At 37.4% G+C, this 27,997-nt stretch overlaps 1 protein-coding gene across 2 annotated transcripts; it reads left to right on the plus strand.

Moving 5' to 3' along the window:
* The first annotated feature begins 69 nt into the window (after nucleotides 1-69).
* LOC127658574 (cystathionine beta-synthase-like protein) lies at nucleotides 70-27,846 on the plus strand. 2 transcript variants are annotated; one of them, XM_052147938.1, is made up of 15 exons: nucleotides 70-208; nucleotides 8,361-8,706; nucleotides 9,412-9,518; nucleotides 16,152-16,286; nucleotides 17,171-17,250; nucleotides 17,489-17,693; nucleotides 17,852-17,943; nucleotides 19,691-19,816; nucleotides 20,929-21,013; nucleotides 21,105-21,210; nucleotides 22,326-22,403; nucleotides 22,628-22,762; nucleotides 24,873-24,981; nucleotides 25,249-25,333; nucleotides 26,656-27,846. In XM_052147938.1, the coding sequence occupies exons 2-15, from the start codon at nucleotides 8,363-8,365 to the stop codon at nucleotides 26,790-26,792; spliced, it is 1,824 nt and encodes a 607-aa protein (XP_052003898.1). In that variant the 5' UTR covers nucleotides 70-208; nucleotides 8,361-8,362; the 3' UTR covers nucleotides 26,793-27,846. The 2 variants fall into 2 exon arrangements, with proteins under 2 accessions (XP_052003898.1, XP_052003899.1); XM_052147939.1 differs by lacking the exon at nucleotides 70-208 and adding an exon at nucleotides 3,109-3,239.
* The last annotated feature ends 151 nt before the right edge of the window (nucleotides 27,847-27,997 follow it).

Below are 27,997 nucleotides of genomic sequence, written 5' to 3' on the forward strand. Positions count from 1 at the left end.
ATATGTGATTGGTTAAGAGGGGAGCGCGGACAACCCTACCGTAGCCAATCAGCGGTCCACGAACAAGGCATACTGCTTCACGATTGGACGCCTGCTTGCCTCTAACGCATGTGAGGAACTGGAAAGCCGACTTCTTTTCACATACGGACTGTTCATCTGTGCAATCATACCTCACCGGCTTTCGACTTCTACTCTATCTGATACGCAGGTGAGTACAATTGTCCGTTTGCATGGAAGCCGCTGTTAACCCTAACGCATTTTTTTTAAGAAATATCTACTCAAAGACACGGGAGAACAACATGCCACACAAAATACAATGTATAGAGATGGTGAATAGGTCTGAAGCTATTTTGGTTTTTATATTTTAATGAAATGTTGTTCGCCCGTTGTAAATGATGAGAATGCGATGCTAGTGTTGAGTGTGGTGCGAGCATGATGAAATCGCCCCCCTGCGTCACAGCATCACGATTAGTGCAGCCGCGATTGCGTCATCTTACGTTTTAGTGTCCTTTCATTAATGTCATGTTAAAAAAAAAAAAAAATTAATGTCATGTTAAATGAGGCTTAACATGCCATTCATACAAGCATGCATGCACCTGCGATTGAGATTTTAATGTAGAATTGGAGTAATGTATTATTTATCATGAACTAATCTTCATATAACGCTTTTTTAAAGGGATAGTTCACCCATACAATCCTCTTATCATTTTCTCACCCTCATGCAATCTTGGATGTGTATGCCTTTCTTTCTTCTGTGGAACACCAATGAAAATTTTTAGAAGAATATCTCAGCTCTGTACGTCCTCACAATACAATTGAATGGTGGCCAGGAATTTGAATCTTCAAAAATCACATAAAGGCATAATAAAAGTAATCCATATGACTCCAGTGGTCTAATCCATATCACCTGAATCGCTATGATAGGTGTGGGTGAGAAACATCAATATTTAAGTCCTTTTTTTATTTTCTTTAAATCTCCACCTTTAACAAGCTCCAACCAGTAAGTGGTGATATGCATGAAGAATGCAAGTTGGCAAAAACAGAAGAAGAATGTAAGTGAAGTGAAGATTTATGGTTAAAAAGGACATAAATATTGATCTGTTTCTCACTGACACTTATCATATTGCTTCAGAAGATATGGATTAAACCACTGGAGTCTTATCGTTTACTTTTACCCTGACTTTGGATTTTTGTAGATTCAAAGTTTTGGTTACTATTTATTTGCATTGTATGTACGTACAGAGCTGAGATATTCTTCTGAAAATCTTCATTTGTGTTCTGCTGAAGAAAGAAAGTAATTCACAGCTGGGATGGCATTAGGGTGATTAAATGATGAGAAACTATCCCTTTAAGCCACATGTCTGGACAATTGTTTTTAAAGCCCAACAAACACGCTGCATATTGAGACTTAATTTGAGTGCTTGGTTTTTATATTTCTCTATGGGTAGTTTTTTTTTTTTAAATATACATAATAAATATGTACATATAAGAGAAAGTATCTTCTGCCTTATAACTGTAACAATACAATTATTTTGAACTTTACAATTTCTTTTAAGCTTTTCTCCATTTATACATCATTTTGAAAAATGTTGTGAAGCATAAATATTCCATTTAGTTAAAAAAATTATATAATGAAACCTGTTAATGATTGGCTAATTATAAAGTCTATACATACTGTAGATCAACAGAATGCTGTTTAAAATAGTTTTTGTATATTTCATGTGGCCTATATTTCAAAGTATATCATGTCTATATAGCAATTAGATAAATGATTTGGATTACTTGTCTTATCAGTTATTTGTTCAGAAGTGATTGGGATCTCAAATAACCAGCCTGTACATTTCTAGTCTTGTTCTCCTATTGTTATCACATCTTTGGTTATCTAGTGATACAATTTGCTCAGGTTGGGAACATTTTTGGGAAGCATTACACTTTAAGAAATTGACTCAAGGGTTGTTGTGTCTGCTTTGTTTGACAAACTAATTCACTTTGTACAGGATTAGCATTGCTTTGCATCCTCTCAGTTGTGTGGAAATTCACTCATCACAAGTTCACTGAAGGGTGTCCATGAAAAGCAGAAGTCATGTGTCATGTTTGGCTGAATACTTTTTTCAGAATGTTTATGATGTTGGTATGGTTGTAACTTATGAGGTTGTCTGGTTATACCTTTTTAGCAGAAGACGTTTTGCAAGTCAGGAACTGACTGTGTGAGTTCCCTTTTTCTTCATGGCGAACATACACTTTGACAGTGTTAAAAGTTACAAAACAAAATAGATATCCTAGAACAAAAACCCAATTATTGGGTCTTATAACCCTTACAGATGCTCAGTGTGTCCTAATTTGTAAATTTTCTGGAACAGCTTATTTGGTGTTGTGTTTCAGCACAGTTTTTTGCGTAAGAGTTGCTTCCTGGCAAACCTACCAATGTGCGAGTCATGAACATTGTCGAGCACAGCCATTCGATTCTCAAGTGATATCTAGTCATCTCCAGCTCCTGCTGGATGTGTTTGTGTACTGAAAGAAATGTTTGTGGTGGTTTTTCACAGAGATATTTGAGCTGTAAAGTTGTTTAAATCGTAATTTTAAGGTTTGATGACATTACATCGTCATAGCAATGAAGGTGTAAAATTGGCTTTAACTACACAGAAAACGTTAGTAAGTGATTTCATCACACTAAAATCACGTTTACATGTATATTGTTTGTTTTGTAGCTATACATTTGAAAAAGCGAGTATTTTAACGTTCCGAAATTGGTCCCCATTCACTTGCATTGTAAGTGCTTCACTGTAACCGAGGGGCAAGTAAGAATATTTTTGTGGTAATCAACATTATGCCACAAATGCTGTCGATTGAGCTTAACTTGAATTGAACCCGGAAGATTCCTTTAAGAGTTTTTTTTTAACTTGTGCGTTTTAAGCTAAAATATGTGCATACTTCAGAGAACTTGATGTTGAGCTAAAAAATTACATGAGGGTAGACTGGAACAGCAGAAAGGGGCTTTTAAACGCGTCGAGGGCACGACTAAATGTCAATATGTGATTGGTTAAGAGGGGAGCGCGGACAACCCTACCGTAGCCAATCAGCGGTCCACGAACAAGGCATACTGCTTCACGATTGGACGCCTGCTTGCCTCTAACGCATGTGAGGAACTGGAAAGCCGACTTCTTTTCACATACGGACTGTTCATCTGTGCAGTCATACCTCACCGGCTTTCGACTTCTACTCTATCTGATACGCAGGTGAGTACAATTGTCCGTTTGCATGGAAGCCGCTGTTAACCCTAAAGCATTTTTTTTAAGAAATATCTACTCAAAGACACGGGAGAACAACATGCCACACAAAATACAATGTATTGAGATGGTGAATAGGTCTGAAGCTATTTTGGTTTTTATATTTTAATGAAATGTTGTTCGCCCGTTGTAAATGATGAGAATGCGATGCTAGTGTTGAGTGTGGTGCGAGCATGATTAAATCGCCCCCCCTGCGTCACAGCATCACGATTAGTGCAGCCGCGATTGCGTCATCTTACGTTTTAGTGTCCTTTCATTAATGTCATGTTAAAAAAAAAAAAAAAAAATTAATGTCATGTTAAATGAGGCTTAACATGCCATTCATACAAACATGCATGCACCTGCGATTGAGATTTTAATGTAGAATTGGAGTAATGTATTATTTATCATGAACTAATCTTCATACAGTGAGGAAAATAAGTATTTGAACACCCTGCTATTTTGCAAGTTCTCCCACTTGGAAATCATGGAGGGGTCTGAAATTGTCATCGTAGGTGCATGTCCACTGTGAGAGACATAATCTAAAAAAAAAAAAAACAGAAATCACAATATATGATTTTTTAACTATTTATTTGTATGATACAGCTGCAAATAAGTATTTGAACACCTGTTTATCAGCTAGAATTCTGACCCTCAAAGACCTGTTAGTCTGCCTTTAAAATGTCCACCTCCACTCCATTTATTATCCTAAATTAAATGCACCTGTTTGAGGTCGTTAGGTGCATAAAGACACCTGTCCACCCCATACAATCAGTAAGAATCCAACTACTAACATGGCCAAGACCAAAGAGCTGTCCAAAGACACTAGAGACAAAATTGTACACCTCCACAAGGCTGGAAAGGGCTACGGGAAATTGCCAAGCAGCTTGGTGAAAAAAGGTCCACTGTTGGAGCAATCATTAGAAAATGGAAGAAGCTAAACATGACTGTCAATCTCCCTCGGACTGGGGCTCCATGCAAGATCTCACCTCGTGGGGTCTCAATGATCCTAAGAAAGGTGAGAAATCAGCCCAGAACTACACGGGAGGAGCTGGTCAATGACCTGAAAAGAGCTGGGACCACCGTTTCCAAGGTTACTGTTGGTAATACACGAAGACGTCATGGTTTGAAATCATGCATGGCACGGAAGGTTCCCCTGCTTAAACCAGCACATGTCAAGGCCCGTCTTAAGTTTGCCAGTGACCATTTGGATGATCCAGAGGAGTCATGGGAGAAAGTTATGTGGTCAGATGAGACCAAAATAGAACTTTTTGGTCATAATTCCACTAACCGTGTTTGGAGGAAGAAGAATGATGAGTACCATCCCAAGAACACCATCCCTACTGTGAAGCATGGGGGTGGTAGCATCATGCTTTGGGGGTGTTTTTCTGCACATGGGACAGGGCTGACTGCACTGTATTAAGGAGAGGATGACCGGGGCCATGTATTGCGAGATTTTGGGGAACAACTTCCTTCCCTCAGTTAGAGCATTGAAGATGGGTCGAGGCTGGGTCTTCCAACATGACAATGACCCGAAGCACACAGCCAGGATAACCAAGGAGTGGCTCTGTAAGAAGCATATCAAGGTTCTGGCGTGGCCTAGCCAGTCTCCAGACCTAAACCCAATAGAGAATCTTTGGAGGGAGCTCAAACTCCGTGTTTCTCAGCGACAGCCCAGAAACCTGACTGATCTAGAGAAGATCTGTGTGGAGGAGTGGGCCAAAATCCCTCCTGCAGTGTGTGCAAACCTGGTGAAAAACTACAGGAAACGTTTGACCTCTGTAATTGCAAACAAAGGCTACTGTACCAAATATTAACATTGATTTTCTCAGGTGTTCAAATACTTATTTGCAGCTGTATCATACAAATAAATAGTTAAAAAATCATACATTGTGATTTCTGGATTTTTTTTTTTTAGATTATGTGTCTCACAGTGGACATGCACCTACGATGACAATTTCAGACCCCTCCATGATTTCTAAGTGGGAGAACTTGCAAAATAGCAGGGTGTTCAAATACTTATTTTCCTCACTGTATAACGCTTTTTTAAAGGGATAGTTCACCCATACAATCCTCTTATCATTTTCTCACCCTCATGCAATCTTGGATGTGTATGCCTTTCTTTCTTCTGTGGAACACCAATGAAAATTTTTAGAAGAATATCTCCGCTCTGTACGTCCTCACAATACAATTGAATGGTGGCCAGGAATTTGAATCTTCAAAAATCACATAAAGGCATAATAAAAGTAATCCATATGACTCCAGTGGTCTAATCCATATCACCTGAATCGCTATGATAGGTGTGGGTGAGAAACATCAATATTTAAGTCCTTTTTTTATTTTCTTTAAATCTCCACCTTTAACAAGCTCCAACCAGTAAGTGGTGATATGCATGAAGAATGCAAGTTGGCAAAAAACAGAAGAAGAATGTAAGTGAAGTGAAGATTTATGGTTAAAAAGGACATAAATATTGATCTGTTTCTCACTGACACTTATCATATTGCTTCAGAAGATATGGATTAAACCACTGGAGTCTTATCGTTTACTTTTACCCTGACTTTGGATTTTTGTAGATTCAAAGTTTTGGTTACTATTTATTTGCATTGTATGTACGTACAGAGCTGAGATATTCTTCTGAAAATCTTCATTTGTGTTCTGCCGAAGAAAGAAAGTAATTCACAACTGGGATGGCATTAGGGTGATTAAATGATGAGAAACTATCCCTTTAAGCCACATGTCTGGACAATTGTTTTTAAAGCCCAACAAACACGCTGCATATTGAGACTTAATTTGAGTGCTTGGTTTTTATATTTCTCTATGGGTAGTTTTTTTTTTTTAAATATACATAATAAATATGTACATATAAGAGAAAGTATCTTCTGCCTTATAACTGTAACAATACAATTATTTTGAACTTTACAATTTCTTTTAAGCTTTTCTCCATTTCTATACATCATTTTGAAAAATGTTGTGAAGCATAAATATTCCATTTAGTTAAAAAAAATTATATAATGAAACCTGTTAATGATTGGCTAATTATAAAGTCTATACATACTGTAGATCAACAGAATGCTGTTTAAAATAGTTTTTGTATATTTCATGTGGCCTATATTTCAAAGTATATCATGTCTATATAGCAATTAGATAAATGATTTGGATTACTTGTCTTATCAGTTATTTGTTCAGAAGTGATTGGGATCTCAAATAACCAGCCTGTACATTTCTAGTCTTGTTCTCCTATTGTTATCACATCTTTGGTTATCTAGTGATACAATTTGCTCAGGTTGGGAACATTTTTGGGAAGCATTACACTTTAAGAAATTGACTCAAGGGTTGTTGTGTCTGCTTTGTTTGACAAACTAATTCACTTTGTACAGGATTAGCATTGCTTTGCATCCTCTCAGTTGTGTGGAAATTCACTCATCACAAGTTCACTGAAGGGTGTCCATGAAAAGCAGAAGTCATGTGTCATGTTTGGCTGAATACTTTTTTCAGAATGTTTATGATGTTGGTATGGTTGTAACTTATGAGGTTGTCTGGTTATACCTTTTTAGCAGAAGACGTTTTGCAAGTCAGGAACTGACTGTGTGAGTTCCCTTTTTCTTCATGGCGAACATACACTTTGACAATGTTAAAAGTTACAAAACAAAATAGATATCCTAGAACAAAAACCCAATTATTGGGTCTTATAACCCTTACAGATGCTCAGTGTGTCCTAATTTGTAAATTTTCTGGAACAGCTTATTTGGTGTTGTGTTTCAGCACAGTTTTTTGCGTAAGAGTTGCTTCCTGGCAAACCTACCAATGTGCGAGTCATGAACATTGTCGAGCACAGCCATTCGATTCTCAAGTGATATCTAGTCATCTCCAGCTCCTGCTGGATGTGTTTGTGTACTGAAAGAAATGTTTGTGGTGGTTTTTCACAGAGATAACTGACAGTTTCAAAGCAGGTTACCCAATGGATCTCCAAAGGGCGTTCCATTCTCATGTTTTGATCAATAGGAATAGCTTTTTTTATTAGGGATCAACCTTTGCTTATCCATGCTTTCATCAGGAGTAGATGGGGCAGTGAGTTTGGACAACTGCCCAAAATGAACAACACCGCATGCTCAGTTATTAGGCATATTGTATGCCTCAGGACACCCCACCTGAAAATGATTGAATCCAATAAGCATTCACGTTAATATGGTTTGGAGTTTGGAAATGTGCATGGAAGTAATGATAAGATCAGAATACTCACATGCCTAATAATTGGGCACATAGTGTATGTAGATTCTTGTTTACAGTCTTGAAATTAGAGCAAATTATGGGTCTAATCTAATAGATTAATATCGTTATGAAGTGAGTGTTTTTGTACACATTCTGAATGATACAGGGTTGTTTTCTTCCTTTCTGTGTCTTTGATAAGTAGACAAAACATTATCATACATTGAGATTATCGTTTATCCTCTGTGCTTGCTGAAAAGATCAGTTGGGTCCACATTTGTGGTTTAAGATATGCTATTTTAATGGTAAATATACTATTATGGTTAAAACCAGCCTATGATGGTTTAATGGTCTTAAACATTAGGTTGTTTAAGTTGATCAAGCTGTGTTTTCCCAGCTTGTCCTGGGAGTCTAGACCAGATTAGGCTGGTAAATGTGTTTGTGTTTATGTTGTATGTTATTAAGAGATTAAACTGAAACTTTATAAAGGCTTTTAAATTAAGCCACGGATGCTGCTTCATTTAGTTAATGCCTTTAGGCTATTACAGTTTCTCCACATAAAGCACACCTCTCTTGTTAAAGATTGGAGGTTGAATTTATATGAGCAAGTATATTTTCGGTGAATGTCTGAGTATTAGAATTATAGGGTATTAGAGACATTTGTGGCACTGGTACAGGTTTAGCTGGCTTTGTGGCATGTTGCGATCTGTTTATGTTACACAAGAGCTTGAATGATTTGGCTACTGCACTCAACTGTATCGGAGTGAAAATCTACAGCAATACACCCACATTAATGGGGGCTGGATGTAGGTTGCATAATGTCTACGAATAATATAAGGAAAACCTGGTTGCTGACTCTTTGATCTTTTTGCTCTTGTTGAAAAGGCATGCCATCTAGTTCGGATACTGCTGGAAATGAGCCTGTCTGCCCACATGCTGCCAAGGTCCACAAGAATGGGGACTCCACCAATGGAAAACCTCTGATCAACAGTGATGGCAAGCTGAAAGAAGAAGCAATCTTGAATGTCAAGACTGGACACATGTTGAGTATGAAAAGCTCCCATATGAATGAAACAAATAGTCATAATGTAAAGAGCATGAATGAAGAGCATATTGAGAATGTACCTGAGGTCACCACGGAGAGGAAATGGATTCGCCCAGACTTACCCAGCAGATGCACCTGGAAACTCGGTGACCAAAACACAGAGTCGCCCCACATCCATTACCAACGGTAAGCAAGTGGCACCATAAAGGCAATTTAACTTTTTTATTGTACCTGGATTGTTTAAATTTAAACAAAGTTGCTGTTTCTTGCTGGCTCTGCTGATATTTTCTTCAACTACCTGTCATTTCGTAAAATAGTGCATTAGACCGTGTGCATGTTCGTAGTGATTCACACAAGATTGAATGCATCAAGCATGAACAAGACAGCCTTGTTTTACCTTGTGTATAGCCACATGCTAGACAGTGCACCGAATAACTGTTAATTTAATTTAATAAAAAGGAAATAAAGCCCTTTCTTTTTATTAATTTAAACATGACACACAATACATTCAGTCCCATATGCAGTTTCTAGATATATTGGTTGAGATTATTCAGCAGTTTCTTATATTTGTTTGGCAAATGTCCATATTCAAATCTTCACCCATGTTGTATTTAATTGTTAGCTTTTTTTTTTTTGTATAACATGCTAGTCAGTGTCATAAACGAGATATCTGCTTAGTCATGCAGAGTGGCTAAAAACAGTGTTTTCTCAGGATGAATGACTAGACACTATTAAGAGAGAAAGACAGGTGTGGTAATCCACAGTCTGCAGAGTCATTGTGAATTCAGTCATTTTGTAAAGTTTGTTGTTGGTGATGGTTAACAATTGCCCCAATGCGTGTTTGCAGTAGCATACATGTATGTAACCAAAATATTTTCCCTCTTCTCCCAGGAAAAAGATTCCCAGGATCCTTCCCAACATCCTGAGTATGATTGGAGGGACCCCATTGGTCCGCATGAACAAGATTCCCAAAACATTTGGCCTCAAGTGTGAGCTCTGTGAGTATCTGAATGTTAAAGGTGAAGAGGAAATGTGTCTTCACACTGGGTTGAGCCTTCAAGTTAAGTTATTTATATTTAAAAGAACATTTAAAAAGCAACCGAAGCAGAAACAAAAGCACTATATGGCCAAAAGTGTGTGGACACTGTCTATTAATTGACTGGTTTTGCTATTTCAGTTACACCCTTTAATAGCATATGTATCAATTAGGGCTGCAACTAACAATTCGTTTTAATTATTGACTAATCTAATGATTATTTGAATGATTATTCGGCGATTATCACAACAATTAATCAGTAGCTTTTAACCGATTATTCACCTTGTGCCCTACTTAAAAGGTTGTATTAATCATGCTAACTAACAATAAAGATTGTACTTTAGAGGACAAAATCATGTTTTATTTCTCCCCAATTTGGTGTTCCCAATGCACTAAGTCCTTGCGGTGGCGTAGTGACTTGCCTCAATCTGGGTGGCAGAGGATGAATCTCAGTTGCCTCCATGTCTGAGACCCTCAACCCACGCATCTTATCTCATGACTTGTTGAGCGCGTTACCTTGGAGACATAGTGAATGTGGAGGCTTCACGCAGTCTCTGCAGCATCCACACACAACTCGCCACACGCCCCACAGAGAGTGAGAACCACTTTATTGCAACCACGAGGATGTTACCCCATGTGACTACCCTCCCTATCAACTGGGCCAATTTCATTGCTTAGGACCCGAGTCACTCGACACTGCCTCGATTCGAACTCAGAACTCCAGGGGTGGTAGTCAGCGTCTTTAATCGCTGAGCTACCCCGGCCCCCCAAAGGTTTTGTTTAAGTCAGTAAACCATATAAAGCCATATAAAATTATCTAAAAATCCTTAAAAATAGATACATTTACTTCAGAAGCAAAATGTAAGATATTTGTTTTATGAGAATGTATCTTAAAGGGGACCTATTATGCAAAATGCACTTTTACATGGTGTTTGAACTTAAATGTGTGTAGGCAGTGTGTACAAAACCACCCTATAATGATACAAATCCACCCGGTACTTTTTTATTTTTAATCCCCATTAATCATAAGCACTGTTTCAGAACAAGCCGTTCGCAGATTCTGTACAAAGTGACGTCACTTTAATGATAACATCAGAATACACACTTGCCAAATAATCGGGCATGCAGTGTATATAGGTTCTTGTTTTACAGGTTTTGCTATTTCAGTTACACCCTTTACTAGCATATGTATCAATTAGGGCTCCAACTTTTAGGACGATTATTTGGCGACTGACACTGCTGATGTGTGTGTGTGTGTGTGTGTGTGTGTGCGTGTGCGTGTGCGTGTGTGTGTGCGTGTGTGTGTGCGTGTGCGTGCGTGTGCGTGCGTGCGCGTGTGCGTGTCACTTTGTGGGGACCAAATGTCCCCATAAGGATAGTAAAACCCGAAATTTTTGCCCTTGTGGGGACATTTTGTTGGTCCCCATGAGGAAAACAGCTTATAAATCATACTAAATTATGTTTTTTGAAAATGTAAAAATGCTGAAAGTTTTCTGTGAGGGTTAGGTTTAGGGGAAGAATATAAAGTTTGTACAGTATAAAAACCATTATGTCTATGGAAAGTCCCCATAAAACATGGAAACACAACATGTGTGTGTGAGAGAGAGAGATCCATCATTGCAAAACTCGGCCCTATTCTGGATACAGAGTGGGGAGCACCAGCTCATTTGCATTTAAAGACACATACACAAAAACAGCTAGTTTTTATTCCCACACAAAAATGTTCATTTTCAACATGGTATAATAAATTATCTGTAGGGCATTTTGAGCTGAAACTGCACATTCTGGGGACACCTGAGACTTGTATTACATCTTGTGAAAAGGGGCACAATAGGTGCTCTTTTAAATCTAAGAGTATTTTGTATATGTGTATTTTTTTCACTTGGTTATACTTCTGCTAGTGCAGTAAAGACAAAATCTACTTATTTTCAATCAATTCTCTTAAAGCAAGTCTAAATATCTTATGTAATACTTTTCAGGTGAATGCATCTTTTGTTAAAGAATTTTTAGATATTTTAAAATATTTGTATTTTTAATATTATATTCAACATTCTCAGATAACTATTTTCTTCTGCATTATAGCTGCTAAAGTAAATGTACATCGTTTTAAATGAGTTTTAGTTAGAAAAAAAGCCTAAACAAATCATAAACGTTTTTTGTTGCATTGTATAATGGGGTGAAGACTTCACCTCTCTCATCTTTCTGTTCTCTTCTCTCCATCTTTAACTCACAAAATAAACAAACTCTCTATTATTAACAAAGCTGCGTATTGCCAATTTTCTTCATGATAATAAACACACAGTGAAGTATATATTATATGATTTCAATAAGTCACGAGCTATCACATTATAATCTAGCTGCATTAAGCGTGTGCCCTCGAGGGATGAGCGTCCCCATGTATATGTTTCAGCCGGGTGCAGTTTCAATCTCTTCCCCCTTAAATCGGGACATTCGCGCAACTCGTAGAAGAGGCGCTGACCGCACAGAGAAATGCCAGTTTTAGAGTTTGTAGTATTTATATGACCAGCTTCTGTATTATTTGAACTTTTAATAAAGCTATAACGCATTAAATATAACTGCTTTTACGATCAGCGGAGCGGCAGCTCCAACTCCGCTTATTCCACAACAAAAGTGCTTCTTTATTTACTTAATTTATATTATTCCCTCATACTTTGCGATCTACATCACCTGAAGCTGTTTGAAAAGTTTTGAGTGCTTCTGGATTGTGAGCTGTGTAATTCTTCCTCTCCTCAGTCAGGCACCAACTGCAGTGCTGCTCTCGCTTGTTATATTTAGTTTAATGTGATCTCGCATTAAATTAGATGAAATGACTATTCGACTATTTTTTTTTTTATATTGTCAATAACATCGACTAGTCGATTCAGCCCAAGTATAAATTTAAACCATATGATCATACAGTCTTAGACAAACCTAGAATGGGGTGTTCCAAAGAGCTCTGGTATTCTCAAAGTGGGACTGTCATTGGATCCCACCAGTAAAATGATTACCATATGGTGCATAAACTTGACTGGCCTGCACAAAGCCCAGACCTGAACCCCGTTGAAAATCTTTGGGATGAATTGTAATCCTGACAGCGAGCCAGACCCCATCACCAAACAGCATTGCCTGAGGGCACTGATGCTCTTGTGCCTGAAGGGGAGCAAATCCAAACAGCCATGTTTCAAAATCTAGTGGAAAAAATTCCTGAAGAGTGGAAGCTCTAAGGAATGATTAACTCTCTATTATGTCCATGGTTTTGAAAATAAATGCTCAAGCACAAATATAGGTGTGGTGTTAAGTTTCAAGAAGCAAGCATTTAATTATTTGTAGTGTATGTACTATGAGGACCTGAGAGATCATGTGTTTGTTTAAGGCAGCCATTAAAATGCATGTCGGCACATGTGGCAAGGTTTAGTAGCTGTGTTTATGGGAAGTAAGGAGTTGCTGTACTGGTATGAGGAATGCAGGTGTTTGGTTTCATTTGTGACTGAGGAGGATGTGAGAGAGTGCACGTTGCCAGACTGACTATATTCATTAGCAGAATCTAAGAGGGATATTTTCTTCTCTTTTTTTTTTTTTTTTTTTTTCCAGCCATTTCAATATATTTCCAGTTGAAACCTAAGAGAACTTACTATATATAATATGAATATGAAGCAACTGCATTTCCTGTCAAATCTCAATTGAAGATGTCTAACAAGTTGCCTGACACGTTGGCTGGCACTGGTAGTTAGGCAATATTACCTACCACTGCACAAAAAGTTCCCGCATTTGGCAAATTTCACACCCTGCTGAGAAGACTGCTAAGGTCACAAGAGTTATGGGATTTTCAATTCCCAGGATCTATACCCAAGCATACTTGGGAAAAGTGTATCTAATATTTTTTGAACAGGATTCTGTAGTCTGTTCCGTGCCATAATTGAGCTCACAAAATGGCTGCAGTCATTCTTGCCTTTAGTGAAAGGTGAACGAGTTTAGCCACATGGTGAAAAGTGTCTGGGCCTGCAGTTAATCCCCTCTTTAGTTTAACAAGCAATGTTTGAAAGTGTTATTGTGTAGAAGTCAAAGCCTTTGGATTCTAAATGCTTTAATAAGCTTTATAATGGGGATTCAATACATCTAGCGATTTCATGTGAAACGGATTACTCTTTGGCCAGCTGAGATGAGAGGCTTTGGAATTGGAGACTTTGAATTAGGGGTGTGTGTGTGTGTGTGTGTGTGTGTGTGTGTGTGTGTGTGTGTGTGTGTGTGTGTGTGTGTGTGTGTGTGTGTGTGTGTGTGTGTGTGTGTGTGTGTGTGTGTGTGTGTGTGTGTGTGTGTGTGTGTGTGTGTGTGTGTGTGTGTGTGTGTGTGTGTGTGTGTGTGTGTGTGTATTTATCACTTTGTGGGGACCAAATGTCCCCATAAGGATAGTAAAACCCGAAATTTTTGACCTTGTGGGGACATTTTGTCGGTCCCCATGAGGAAAACAGCTTATAAATCATACTAAATTATGTTTTTTGAAAATGTAAAAATGCAGAAAGTTTTCTGTTAGGTTTAGGGGTAGGGTTAGGTTTAGGGGATAGAATATAAAGTTTGTACAGTATAAAAACCATTATGTCTATGGAAAGTCCCAATAAAACATGGAAACACAACGTGTGTGTGTGTGTGTGTGTGTGAGCGTGTATTTATCACTTTGTGGGGACCAAATGTCCCCATAAGGATAGTAAAACCCGAAATTTTTGCCCTTGTGGGGAAATTTTGTCGGTCCCCATGAGGAAAACAGCTTATAAATCATACTAAATTATGTTTTTTGAAAATGTAAAAATGCAGAAAGTTTTCTGTGAGGGTTAGGTTTAGGGGTAGGGTTAGGTTTAGGGGATAGAATATAAAGTTTATACAGTATAAAAACCATTATGTCTATGGAAAGTCCCCATAAAACATGGAAACACAACATGTGTGTGGTGTGTGTGTGTGTGTGTGTGTGTGTGTGTGAGAGATGGGGAGAAGAGATTTTAAGATCCTTTCCCACCCACAGTTCTGGTACTTTTCCCTTAGTAACTTTCTAGATGAGAGCTCTTAACAAGGAATGGGACACCTGAGACTTTTCCCCTCTTGCACTCGCATTCACCAAAGTAACCCCCGTAGTGACGTCATCTAGTATCGACTATTTTTCTTGTGACATTGTTTGCACGAGCTCTAAACAGTTTAAAAAGCACTTTATTTCATCCTACCTTTTATACAGCCTCCGAAGGCAGCATTTTTCAGTTTTTGGATGCAACATGTGCTTAGTTTAAACTATAACCTGAAGACTGTGATCCGCACATGCGGTGCTCCGTGCTGCCGCCGGAGAGATGAGAAAATGTGTAAATGTAGTAATTCAGAAATCACCATTTTCTTTAGTCACACAGTACAGATGAAATAAAGTCAAATCGTGTCCCCCGATGAAGTCACACATACGTGAAACGGGTGATTTGCTTTGGATACTTTGTTTGTTGTATGTTATTTCTGTTAAGGGAATTGTAAAATTAGTGCAATCCTCTGAGTAGCAGGCTAGCAGATACTGATGGTGGCTGTGGAGCTCCTCACCTTTTTCAATGCAGGTTTTTGACCAATTACAGGCTGCAGCACCTCCAATATTTCCACAGTTCCTGTATGCACCAAAAGTATTTACCCCGGAGTAGAAGCTAAAAATGTCCCCTTAAACGGCTTCAAGGAACTATAGTTCCTCAGATGTGAAAGGAATGAAAAGCACTAGTCCTGGGAAAAAGTACCTAAAACAGGCTTTAGCACTGACAGTAGAAAAGGGCCTATAAAGCAAAATGGGGACACATGCTTGTTGTGCTCACACCATAAAAAGTTTTTCCACATTAAAGAAATGTTTTAGTTTCCACTGCAAGAACATTTCCTAGTTTGTGGAACCATTTCAGGTTCTCTCTTTTAAATTAAAAGAAAAATAAATACAATTTCCCCGAAGGGGCATTGGAATGAATGTTAAAATGCACAACATTTTTAAAGTTTAGCCATGAGAGTGAATATTTTGCTTGTCATGAGACTAGTCTGATATTCCTTTTACAAATTTTGTCTGTGCAGTTGTAATCCAATCTTTCAACCCCTATCATGACTGCAAAAATTTAATGACCTGATCAAGGATGCCAGAAAAGGACATGCCGTAACTATTCTCAAAGTTACATTTACATGGAGAAAACTTCACCCACATACTGTAAATTATGTCATTATCACATTACCAAAAGGTAATCCACATAGAACAGTTGTTTCACTACTAAAAGGATGGTTTCAGACCATTTTACAGCTCAAAACACACACACACTGTTTCCACCAGAAGAATTAATATAAGAGCCTTAACAGCACATAGCTGCACATTTCTACTTTTCAACTCTGAAATGTCTTGCCCCAAAGTCATCCATTGTAAATGTAATTTTAGTTACATTTCAAGTCAAATTATAGTCTGTGGTAATCAACAACGTGCCATAGATGCTGTCGATAGAACTTAATTTGAATTTGACCCAGAACATCTTTAATCCTAAAAGGCAATGGTGGTTTACAAAATGTTTTTTGCTGACTTGTTCATATCAGTATCTTCTGAATGAAATTTCAGTGGCTAAATGTGAGTTCTTCAATGCCGGCGGCAGCGTGAAGGACAGAATCAGTCTGCGCATGGTAGAGGATGCTGAGAGAGATGGGTTACTTAAACCTGGAGACACCATCATTGAGCCCACATCAGGAAACACAGGTGTGTATGTATGTATGTGTGCACCACCATTTAGGCTGTCGTGTGTGTGTGTGTGTGTGTGTGTGTGTGTGTGTGTGTGTGTGTGTGTGTGTGTGTGTGTGTGTGTGTGTGTGTGTGTGTGTGTGTGTGTGTGTGTGTGTGTGTGTGTGTGTGTGTGTGTGTGTGTGTGTGTGTATTTATCACTTTGTGGGGACCAAATGTCCCCATAAGGATAGTAAAACCAAATTTTTGACCTTGTAGGGACATTTTGTGGTCCCATGAGGAAAACAGCTTATAAATCATACTAAATTATGTTTTATTGAAAATGTAAAAATGCAGAAAGTTTTCTGTGAGGGTTAGGTTTAGGGGTAGGGTTAGGTTTAGAGGATAGAATATAAAGTTTGTACAGTATAAAAGCCATTATGTCTATGGAAAGTCCCCATAAAACATGGAAACACAACGTGTGTGTGTGTGTGTGTGTTTTGTGATTTCGAGGACAATTTTGTAAGTTACAAATTAGTAATTACAAGGGTATTATGCTATAAATGTGATTTATGAGGACATTTCTAGTGTCCCCATAATTCAAATCGCTTAAAAATCATACTAAACAATGTTTTATTGAAAATGTAAAAATGCAGTGTGTGTGTGTGTGTGTGTGTGTGTGTGTGTATTATTGGCCTTTAAATCAACTACTGACTATGTTCAACTGTGCAATGCTGAAAAGCTGTCTCTACTCATTTTTAGTAGCAGTTAAACCAGTTCTGTGCCATCCAGACTGTACATGTGAAAGAACAACAAAAAATGCAGTCTGCATGTTGTTATTCAATACATGTATCATTTATTTTATTAGATCTCAGACAGTGCTGTAAAACGACTTGCCCTCTGTCTTGTATGTGTGTTGTCAGGTATTGGTCTTGCCCTGGCAGCGGCAGTCAAAGGTTATCGTTGCATCATTGTCATGCCTGAGAAGATGAGTATGGAAAAGGTGAGACTGTTTTTTCTGTTTGTGGGCATCTGTTTTTGTGCATCCATTACCTGGGTTTTGTGCCATTCATAAGTGAGTGCCTTTTTTAAATTCCTAAATTTTAATTGTAGTAAACAGAATGTAGTGTTGGACTAATGAAATTCATCCATTGTCCAGTTCACTAAATTCCATTTAAAATTCCATTTCAGCATCCTGTTAGGTGTGGTCAATTTAATTTCGATTCCTTACATGCTCTCAGGTGGATGTTCTCCGAGCTCTTGGTGCTGAGATTGTTCGAACCCCTACCTCAGCCCACTTTGATTCTCCTGAGTCTCATGTTGGTGTGGCTTGGCGTTTAAAGAATGAAATTCCTAACGCCCACATTCTGGACCAGTACCGCAATCCCAGCAACCCTCTGGCTCACTACGACACAACTGCAGAAGAGATTCTGGAGCAGTGTGACGGTAACTACAATATTTGTCCCGGTGCAGCTCTGTGTCTTAGTGCTTTGTCAAAAATAAACACCGTCTCCGTCATGAGTCATTTGGCTCGATTGCTTCCAGATGTCTGGATGCTCCAGTTACAACTTGTTGATTCTATGTGTTGTGTCTGCTCTCTGTAGGTAAAATAGACATGCTGGTGGCTGGAGCTGGCACTGGTGGCACCATTACTGGTATCGCCCGCAAGCTGAAAGAGAAATGCCCTAATATCAAGGTAAGCCTCAGATCTATTAATAAATTCTGCATATCATTGTAATTCTATTTAAAAGAAACGTGCACTCCAAAAATTTAAATTCTCTCATTATTTACTCACCCTCATGCCATGGCAGATGTGTTTGACTGACTGACTTCTGTTGACCACAAATAAAGATTTTTTTTTTGAAGAAATGTTCCACTCTGTTGGCCCATACAATACAGCTGAATGGTGACCAAAACTTTGAAGCTTCAAAAAGCACATAAATTCAGCATAAAAGACCATAAGACTCCAGTGGTTTAATCCATGTCTTCTAAAGTGATCCAGTCAGTTTTAAGTAACAACAGACCAATCTGTAACCCCTTTTTCAATGTACATCTTGCAATTGTAGTCTCTAGGAATTGATCATGATTTCAAGCTTGATTACACTTCCTAGTGCTTGACAAATGTGCAGAGCACTGGATGGCGCTAGCAAGTGTAATCGAGCTTTTAATCATGATCACCAAGAAGACTGCTGATGTCAAGATTTATAGTGAAAAAGGAGTAATATTTTGGTGTGTTCTCATCCAAAATCGATTGGAAGATTCATAAGAAGTGGATTAAACCACTGGAGTCTAATGGATTTTATGCTGCCTTTATGGGCTTTTTGGAGCTTCAAAGTTCTGGCTACCATTCACTTGCATTGTATGGACCTACAGAGCTGAGATATTCTTCCTTTTTAAAGGAAGAATTGAGTGGTTACATGCACAACTATACACCGATAAATCAGCTTAATCAAAGAATCCAACAACGCAATAAAACTGTTACATGTTTGAAATCGTTGTTTTTTTTTTTCTGCTGTATTGACATCAAAATCTAAACAGTCATGTGCACACTTGCTCACATTGGATAAAAATGTAAAGATGTTTACATGCTGAGTGATATCAGGGTTGTGGGCAAAACATTTCAGTGTTGATCGTTTTTTTGCTCACAGTTTTTGACCATCAGTGTTTATGGACAAATTAAGAACACTGTTTAAGGCGTTCACATGACCTTGCACATTGTGTGCTTGTTAAGCATGATTGGTGTAAGATCGTGCATTTAACCACTCAATTATGTGCAAAAAATGTTTTACAATCAGACTTAAAAACACCTCTTCTATGATAAAGTCTCATTAAAGAAAACAATTTTCAATGATTGTAAATAAAATATTATTCATATTTGAACAGTTAACTGCCAGTCAAAAGTGGTTAAGTGACAAGAAATATGAGATATTTTGACCTTTATTTCAAAAGGAACAAACCCATGAAAACTTGAGGATATTTGTAAAAAAATAAAAATGTCAAATTATATGATCGAGATGTGTACGCTTGCATGTATTCAGCGTGTAAGGAAATATTTTATTACTTGGTTACAACACTTGACAATTACAGTGATTAAATTGAAACACTGAATATTTTATAAAATTTGTTTTTAAAACAGTTAATACACATTTATACAGAATTCCTCCCTTTTCATCATCCCAGGCCTTGTCATTTCACATTGATTGACCCAAAAATAGCTTATAGAGTATGTGTCTGTTCAGCAGGAGGACTTCCAAGCCTGCGGCTCAACCACATTAATTTGCCCTTGAATGAACTCACACGTATTGTGTAGACACTAGAGGAATTCCCTCTATTCCCTCCAGATTTATCTGCATACAACACATACTGAGAAAAAATGCACTTGCTGTGCCACAACTTCTGTCTGTCATAAATGGATAATAAATGTCTGTGTCATTGTGCTTCAGATTATTGCAGTGGACCCTGAGGGCTCTATTCTTGCTGAGCCAGAGGAGCTTAATAAGACTGATAAAACTCAGTATGAGGTGGAGGGCATCGGTTATGACTTCATCCCCACTGTCCTGGACCGATCTGTAAGTGTGTATTTACACATCAGATTTTGATGCATGCTTGAAATGACTGTTTGATGTTTACTGGTGGCAACTGAGCCTTCGCTTAAAGGGATAGTTGACCCAAAAATTTAAAATTCTTTCATGATTTACTCGCACTCCTGTCATCCCAGATGTGTATGTATGTCTTCTGTAGAAAAAAATATTTTTGGAAGAATATTTCAGCTCTGTATTTCCATTTAATGCAAGTGAATGAGTGCCAAAATTTGAAGCTCCAAAATGCATATAAAGGGACCATAAAAGTAATCCATATGACTCCAGTGGTTTAATTCATGTGTTCAGGCACCATATGCTATGTGTGGGTGAGAAACAGATCAATATTTAAGTAATTGTTTATCATAAATACTCCTCTCTGCCCATTAGGGGGCAATATGCATGAAGAATGTGAATCGCCAAAAACAGAAGGTGAAGGAAAAAGGACATAAACATTGATCTGTTTCTCACCCACACCTATCATATCACTTCAGAACACGTGGATTTAACTACCAGTGTCGTCTGGAGTACTTTTATGTTGCCCATATGTGGATTTTGGAGCTTCAAAATTTTGGCACCCATTCACTTGCATTGTATGGACCTACAGAGCTGAAATATTCTTTTAAAATTCATGATTTGTGTTCAGCAGAAGAAAGTCATACACATCTGGGATGGCATGAGGTTGAGTAAATTATGAGAGAATTAAAATTTTTGGGTGAACTAACCCTTTAAGCACCACATGATCAATCCCATCTAAGCATCTGTTACCATCCGCCTTGATATTATTAGTCAAGCTTTTTCTCTTATCTTTTTAACTGACTGATCGTTTTTGACTCGATCATGATATGCAGTCTCCACAGCGTTTAATCACGTTGTTATGGAATTGAACCCTTTCTGATGAATCATTCTTTGCATTGTCACACTTTATTTAGCCCATTTAATAATAATATCTAAAAACGAGCCTTTACCGACTAAAATCACACTGTTTGTAATGTGTTAAAGTGAGCAACAGTAACTGAAGGGTGTTGGAGCTTAGCGAAGAGTCGGTGGTGCATGAAAAGCTACTTTTTTTTTATTGTATGTGCTCTTTTGCTTTGCCTCAGGTGGTGGATAGTTGGTACAAGTCCAATGATGACGAGTCTTTTGCCATGTCTCGAATGCTCATCAAAGAGGAGGGGCTTCTCTCAGGTATGCGACTTGAAGTTGCATTTACATGTAGTCTTTCACATTTAATGTGTGTGAAATGATAGACGCATAGCTAATCTCATTCACTGTGTAGGAGGCAGTTCAGGCACAGCCATGTCTGCAGCGGTGCACGTAGCCAAAGAGCTGAAGGAAGGCCAGCGCTGTGTAGTGATCCTGCCTGACTCCATCCGCAACTACATGTACGCTTAAGTGTTCCCAGGGTTCTAATATTCTTAGCGTGTTGTGAATGTGTGTTTTGTGTTGCCTGGTAGATTAAGCTACCACAATGCTACTGTGATGTTTTAAACTTCAACCTAGATGGCTGGTATGTTAGGAATTGCATGCTACCATAGTTCATCCACTATGAATGCAGTATATAAACACACTGACTTCACCAGTGTTTGAAGTTCTTGAGAACTTGAGTTAAAAATGCCACTGAAAGTGACAAATGCAGCTGTAAAGGTGTGGTTAAAAAAAAAAAAAAGAAAATGTTTGTTTACATTTTGTATAATCTGATACATTTCTTAAAGGGATAGTTCACCCAAAAATAAATATACTGTCATCATTTACCTCTCATGTTGCTCCAGACCCATATGAATTTCTATCTTCCATGGAACTCACAAGAAAATTATACTGGGGGAAAAAATCATACAGGTTTATAACAACACGAGGGTGAGCAAATGATGACAGCATTTTCATTTTTGGGTGAACTATTCATTTAATATTTTGTTCTAGGTATTGGTATTATTATAAGTATAGGTATTATCACATAAAATGTATGCATTTTATCTTTAATTTAATCAGTTATAAATTCTCTAATTAATAATAATAATTGAATGTAAAATTATAAATCTAATTATTCAGATTATTTGTTAATATATTTATAAAATTTTGAATTACTTTACATAAAAGGATGACGTAATTTCTAGTTTAGATAAAAAAAAGTGCGCCCTCAGTGCGCAAATAAATATTTTAATTAAAACAATTAATTATTAAAACATAATTTATGACTCTTATTTTGACAGTGACTAATGGAACTGGAAGCAATTTACATTTTTTTTATTTTATTTGTTTTTGGGTCATTGGGCTGCTAACAGTAAGGACATGTACTGTATTCGTAATTGGATTAAAAACATGTACAAGTATTGTATTTATTTCCAAGATAACAGGACTTCTCCTGCAAAGAACTACAGCTTTAAACATTCATTGTTGCATGCTTAATCATCCAATTTGAAATGGTATGCAATGTGTACTGTGCAGAAAGTACATTTTTGTGTGTTTATACTTTCTCTGATTGCTTCATTTGTCCCCCCAGGTCCAAATTTCTTAGCGATAAGTGGATGTGTGAAAAGGGCTTCCTGCGAGAGGAGGATCTTGTTGTCAACAAGCCATGGTGAGCACATACTCGTATGCACGTACACATGCTCTCTGTGGAAGCACCCTTGTCATTTACGAGTTTCTCTGCAGATAAAAATCTGAGTCTATTATTACATGAGGCTACAGTTATGTTACAATTAAGTTTCTAAATGTAGAGGCAGGATACCAGGCCCATAAATTACTACGGTATGTGTGTCTCTTTTTACCATGGGCTTTACTCCCTGCCCCCTCTCTCTGTAGGTGGTGGAACTTGACTCTGCAGGAACTTCGGCTCTCCGCCCCTCTCACGGTGCTCCCTTCGGTGTCCATTAAGAAGACCATTCAGATTCTGAAAGTGAAGGCTTTTGACCAAGCACCTGTGGTGAACGAGGCCGGGTAGGTTATTCATCCAGAAACCGGCTAATCCAGAACTTGACCAGTTTGTCAATCATCCGTCCTTGAGGAAATCACTTATCCGTACTAATCACTTGAATGAATGGAATGTCACAATGTGTATTTATTGCCACACAAGGACATTTCAAGAGAAATATTAGTGCTATACACATAATGACTTGATGACTTGAGTGATGGAACAAAGTAAACATTAAAAAAAAATTCAAACCTATTTTTCAAGGTAAAAAAAAATATAATTTTGGATCATGATTATCAAGATGTTTTTTTTTTTTTCCATTTGACTTTTTTTTTTTTTCTATTCTTTGCCTTTTTAAAGGAATATTCTGGGTTCAAAACAAGTCAAGTTTGTAAGGGGGGTCCACCTGTTGGTCCAATGGCGGCTTCCAACAGCGTGGATGAAGGTCTCCTGCGTGTTCTGTCTTATCAAGCACGTTCAGTTTATTTCATTCCAATTAAATCAATATATTATTCATTTTAAGATCCTCGTTTATTTTATCTGACTCCAATTATAAAAGTTTCTAAGGATATATTAATGTTCTAATCTTTATTATTATTACATTTGATTTAACATTGAATCATCATATTAAACTCTATTTTATATTGTACTTGTTCATTCGGATTCCTGTCGCTTAGAGAGAGTCTCGCACGGGCCGTGAACGCGGATCTCACGGTCACAAATATGCCAGTATTGGTTATTACAACAATAATTGACTAAATACTAATTAGATGGCTGCTCCTGCTTGCCCTTTTATCTACAAGTATTTTGTTTAGTCCCCTTAGATAGTAAACACTTAATTAGAGTAACATTTCTACCCAGAGGTCATGACCACTAAATTTACAAAGATAGACCAACATACCCAAGTTAAAATAGATTTATGATCATGCCATAGTTTCCTATGTACACTTAACTAGAAAATATTATAATAACCAGAGGTTTACACTTCACCCTATTTAGGCTTGGTCGACACTAAACAGAAATTCCCTATCGAGCCTGTACACACTAAGTACACTTGAAATAATGCCTATTAGTTAGTCGGAGCTATGAAGTCTCAGTCGGTGTGCCCTATGCTCCACTCAAAACCGGCTTTAGTCCGCTGCTAACCTGGTCGAATATTTGCGGAAACATGGACTTAACGGAATCTACTAAAGACAATAGTTTAAGAATCAATCATAATAAATTCAAATGTAACAATTTATTTACCAGGTGACAAAATACATTTATCAATTCAATTAGACAATAATAAGTCAAATTTAAACAATTTATCAAAACATAAGAAATAAGGTTTGCATACCTGGTAGAGAGACTACACAACAATGTTGTGGGAGATCTGAATGCAGATTCCCATTATTAAAATTACACTCATTATGTGGGAGATCATCTGACTACAGAGAACCATGAACAATGTGTCACATTTCCTTAAATACCCAAAGGGAATTTTGGGAGTGGTTAGGTTTGGAAGTCTTGTGAGTTTTTCGAGAATGGGCCTAAATTGGCCTGAGGTGAGGTAGAGGTCAGATGTGAGATTTGTGTTTTATGGTCCTTGCTCAGATGTGTTGACTCAGGTGAAAATGTTCTTCTGTATGAGTTTTTATGACTTGGTTCTCGAAGAGTTATTTGACTTTTACGACATCTTGATGTCAGCCTTACAAGTTCAATTGACCGCATTTTTGGAATAATATTGATTACCACAAAAATTGTTTTTTTGCCTTTTCTTTAAAAAAATCTAAAATCTGGGTTAAAATGAGGGACTTTCAATGGAAGTGAATGGAGGGGGGGTTTTTTTAGACAGTTTTTGGAGGGTTTAAACAGAAGAATTAATGCAAGTGCTTTTTATAAAATTCTAAGCTTCTCATTTCTGTTAAAACTCGTCTATTATTTGTGCTATAAAGTTGTTTATATTGTAATTTTTACAGTCATGTTATTATAAAAGAAGTCAATGAAAGTCATTATCTGTATAAATTAAACTTCTAATGACATTTTAACGATCCTGGGGGAAAATGAGTGTCACATCATTGACCCTAAACGAATCAGAATGATAAGATGTGAAGCGTAAGTCCTGTCTAAGTGTGGTGTCTGGTTTTATCTCTGTAGGCAGATTCTGGGTATGGTCACGTTGGGGAACATGCTCTCTACTGTTCTGGCTGGGAAAGTGAGGCCATCTGATCCTATAAGTAAAGTTCTCTACAAACAGTTTAAACAGGTGAGCACACACACATAACGTTCTGTCATACTGTAGATGAAGCAGAAGGAGCATGCAGAAGTATTCACACAACATGTGAAGGACAGTCTTATCAGTGTGTGCTTTTCTTGTCTGGCACTAAATGACTGCTGGATCACTCTAGTAAATATAGCTGTTGGTTTAGCTACTTGGTCTTGGAAAAGCAAATAATTCCATGTAGAATTAATGAATCATTTGTAGTACAGAGGTAATCAGATCACTTGATTGGAAAAATGTCTCTCCTCTTAGGTGCGTCTAACTGATAACCTGGGAAAACTCTCCCGTATCCTTGAGACAGACCATTTCGCCCTTGTTGTGCATGAACAGATTCAGTGTAAGTAATAAAGTGCCTCAACTTTCCACATCTTCCCCTTTTACATTTTTTGTCTTAAATTGGTCCTACGTGTTGAACGGGCTGCAAAGAATGTGTGATAAATAATAAAAAGTATGAAATGAAATTGCTGGTCTTTAGCTACATGTGGGCATATAAAATCAAACTATTTATAAGATGTTGCGCTGTTCTCAAAATCTCCGGTGTGAAAAGGAAGTAGCACACAGCATTCTATTGTAAGGCAATCATCTATAATCACAACATTGAATAACAGGTAAAAAATTAGTCAAGTTTATCCTCACAAACAGCAGCATTATTCTAAAACAAGAGTCTGATTCATGGATCTTATTCTAGGACAGTACAGAGTCCTGACATTGAACACTTGCTTTCCTGGATCCCAGATAATCATGCCCTCTTTTTGGCAGAATGTTGCAACATTGTGTTCCTGTTCAAGGACATTTATCCTACTGTGGCATACTCTGCCAATTGTTTGCATGGCACCATACTGAACTTTGATGTTTTGAACCAAGCTTAACAAACAGTACATTATTTAGGCTATGTACTTATTTTAGGCCTTTAAAAAATGCTTTCAGAACTTTCCCAAGCCTGTAAATGCTTAAGATTTTTTTTGTTTAAATACTTTCTCGAGATTATACCTGTTTGAGCCTTTTGTAATTTCAACGTATGTTGGTATTTGGTTTCCATGCAACACAAAAGGAGAATTTTGAAGAAACAAAGCTCTTTCCTTGCAACATTTTGTAGTGACCATGTCTGTAAAGCTTCAAGGACAAAAACAATATAAAAGCATAATAGAAGAGTCTTATAGACTACATTTAAAGTCATTTGAAAGTTTTTTGTGAGGAACTGAACACAATTGTTATTCGCTGAAAATCTTGCCCTCCGCTGGTACTCGAGAGCTCAAATCACATATTGTGCCTATAATGCCATAAATGCCATATTTAATTTGAAAACTGCAACCGAGGAGATTATTATCAATGAATATTACATCATATTTCACACTTAAAACTATCCTATTGCTTCAGAAGACTTGGAATATAGTCCACAAGTTGTATTGACTACTTTTATGGTGCTTTATTTTTGAAGCTTGCCAGATTTTTGTCACTGTGATTTACTATATTGTTGAGTAGGAAAGAGTTGCTTTAAAAGGTTCCTTTTTTGTTAACTGAAAAAATGGCAGCATTCACGATCAGCATTTTGGAATACCATGAGGATTTTGAAAAAATACCAAGCAGATAAAATGCAGTAAATTGTTGTCTGAGTTGTCATTGCAGTGGCTGGTGTCACTTACAGTTCCTGTGTTACAGACATGAGTGATGGATCCCCCAAGATGAGGCAGATGGTGTTTGGGGTTGTGACAGCCATTGACCTGCTGAACTACGTGGCTACACGTGAGAGGAGGGAACGCTCTCTGTCCGAGTGCTCTCTGTCTGAAGAGCTGTGAATGACCAAACATGGAGTGTTTCTTTTTCTTTATATATACTATTTTTGTTCTGCAAGTAGCATGCTCAATCATAAATAAGAACAATGCTTTTCTATGCAAGAGCCAATCAACAGTTTTACAGGTCATTTGACAGATTTTGTTCTTTCTGTACTTTTTCGTCTCTCTTGCTAGATCTCATTCTTCTTTGGTCCTCATGTGCATTCTTTTGTTAAATGCCATAATGAAGTAGTCTTACAATTCAGTGAACCACTATTTGCAGATTTGTATTACTTTGATTTTCTCAAGATGTGTATATTTAAATTATAATGTATTTCATTCTTTCAAAAATCTTGCATGCAGTATAGTTCAGGATTTAGTTTAGCTGAAGTAATTGATGGGGCTGCATTCAGGCCCTTTCTAATCTAGGTCTATATTGCCTCCTAGTGACTGCAGTTGTTTACAACAGACAGTGATATAATTTCACCATTCATGCTCTGCTTAGCACAGAGATCTCTGGAGTGTGTAGGGAGTTTGCAGGCATGATTAACAATGACTGACCAAGCAAATAAAAGGAGAGTATTGCAAACCAAACTGCACCCAAGCAGGGTGACTTGGTGATGTTTCTTGTATTGAAACAAGATTTAAAAGATCTGATGCTGAATGTAAATATATAATAGCGTTGTATGGACTTGGCCAGTACAGAGGTTTAAACGGACTGCTCTGGCTTAAGCTAAATAAAAACAATTCTATCATTCTGACCTCCTGTTAAGAAAAATTGCAACTTGTAGAGACTGGATAATATTCTTTAGTAAAGAAATATGATTATGTATCTAGGAATATATGAATTGAATGAATGTAAGTGAGGGTGCATTAGGTAGCTCATGTTTACGGTTTCAGTGCATGCTGCTGGAGGTCTCTCCCTCAGAATGTCTGTGTCTCTTCTGTTATGTTGTTTAGCATAATGTTGTTTAGCATAAGTTGATTTAGCTTTTTTCTTGAATCTGGTTACTGTAATAAGTACTGGCTACAAATAAAGGCTTTATTTCCTGAAGGAGAGGTGATTTTGACTGCAGAAACAAGTGACAATGTGTCTATTAGTGTTCATACTTTCCTAATATGATTTCATTGCAAATTATATTAATCCGCATAAGAATTTAAGTAAATATTTATATTGAAAATTGTTAAAGAATAATTTATTTTCTTAGTCACTTGACTGTCAACTACGT

Source organism: Xyrauchen texanus, chromosome 18 (genome assembly GCF_025860055.1).
Source record: "Xyrauchen texanus isolate HMW12.3.18 chromosome 18, RBS_HiC_50CHRs, whole genome shotgun sequence".
Taxonomy (NCBI): domain Eukaryota; kingdom Metazoa; phylum Chordata; class Actinopteri; order Cypriniformes; family Catostomidae; genus Xyrauchen; species Xyrauchen texanus.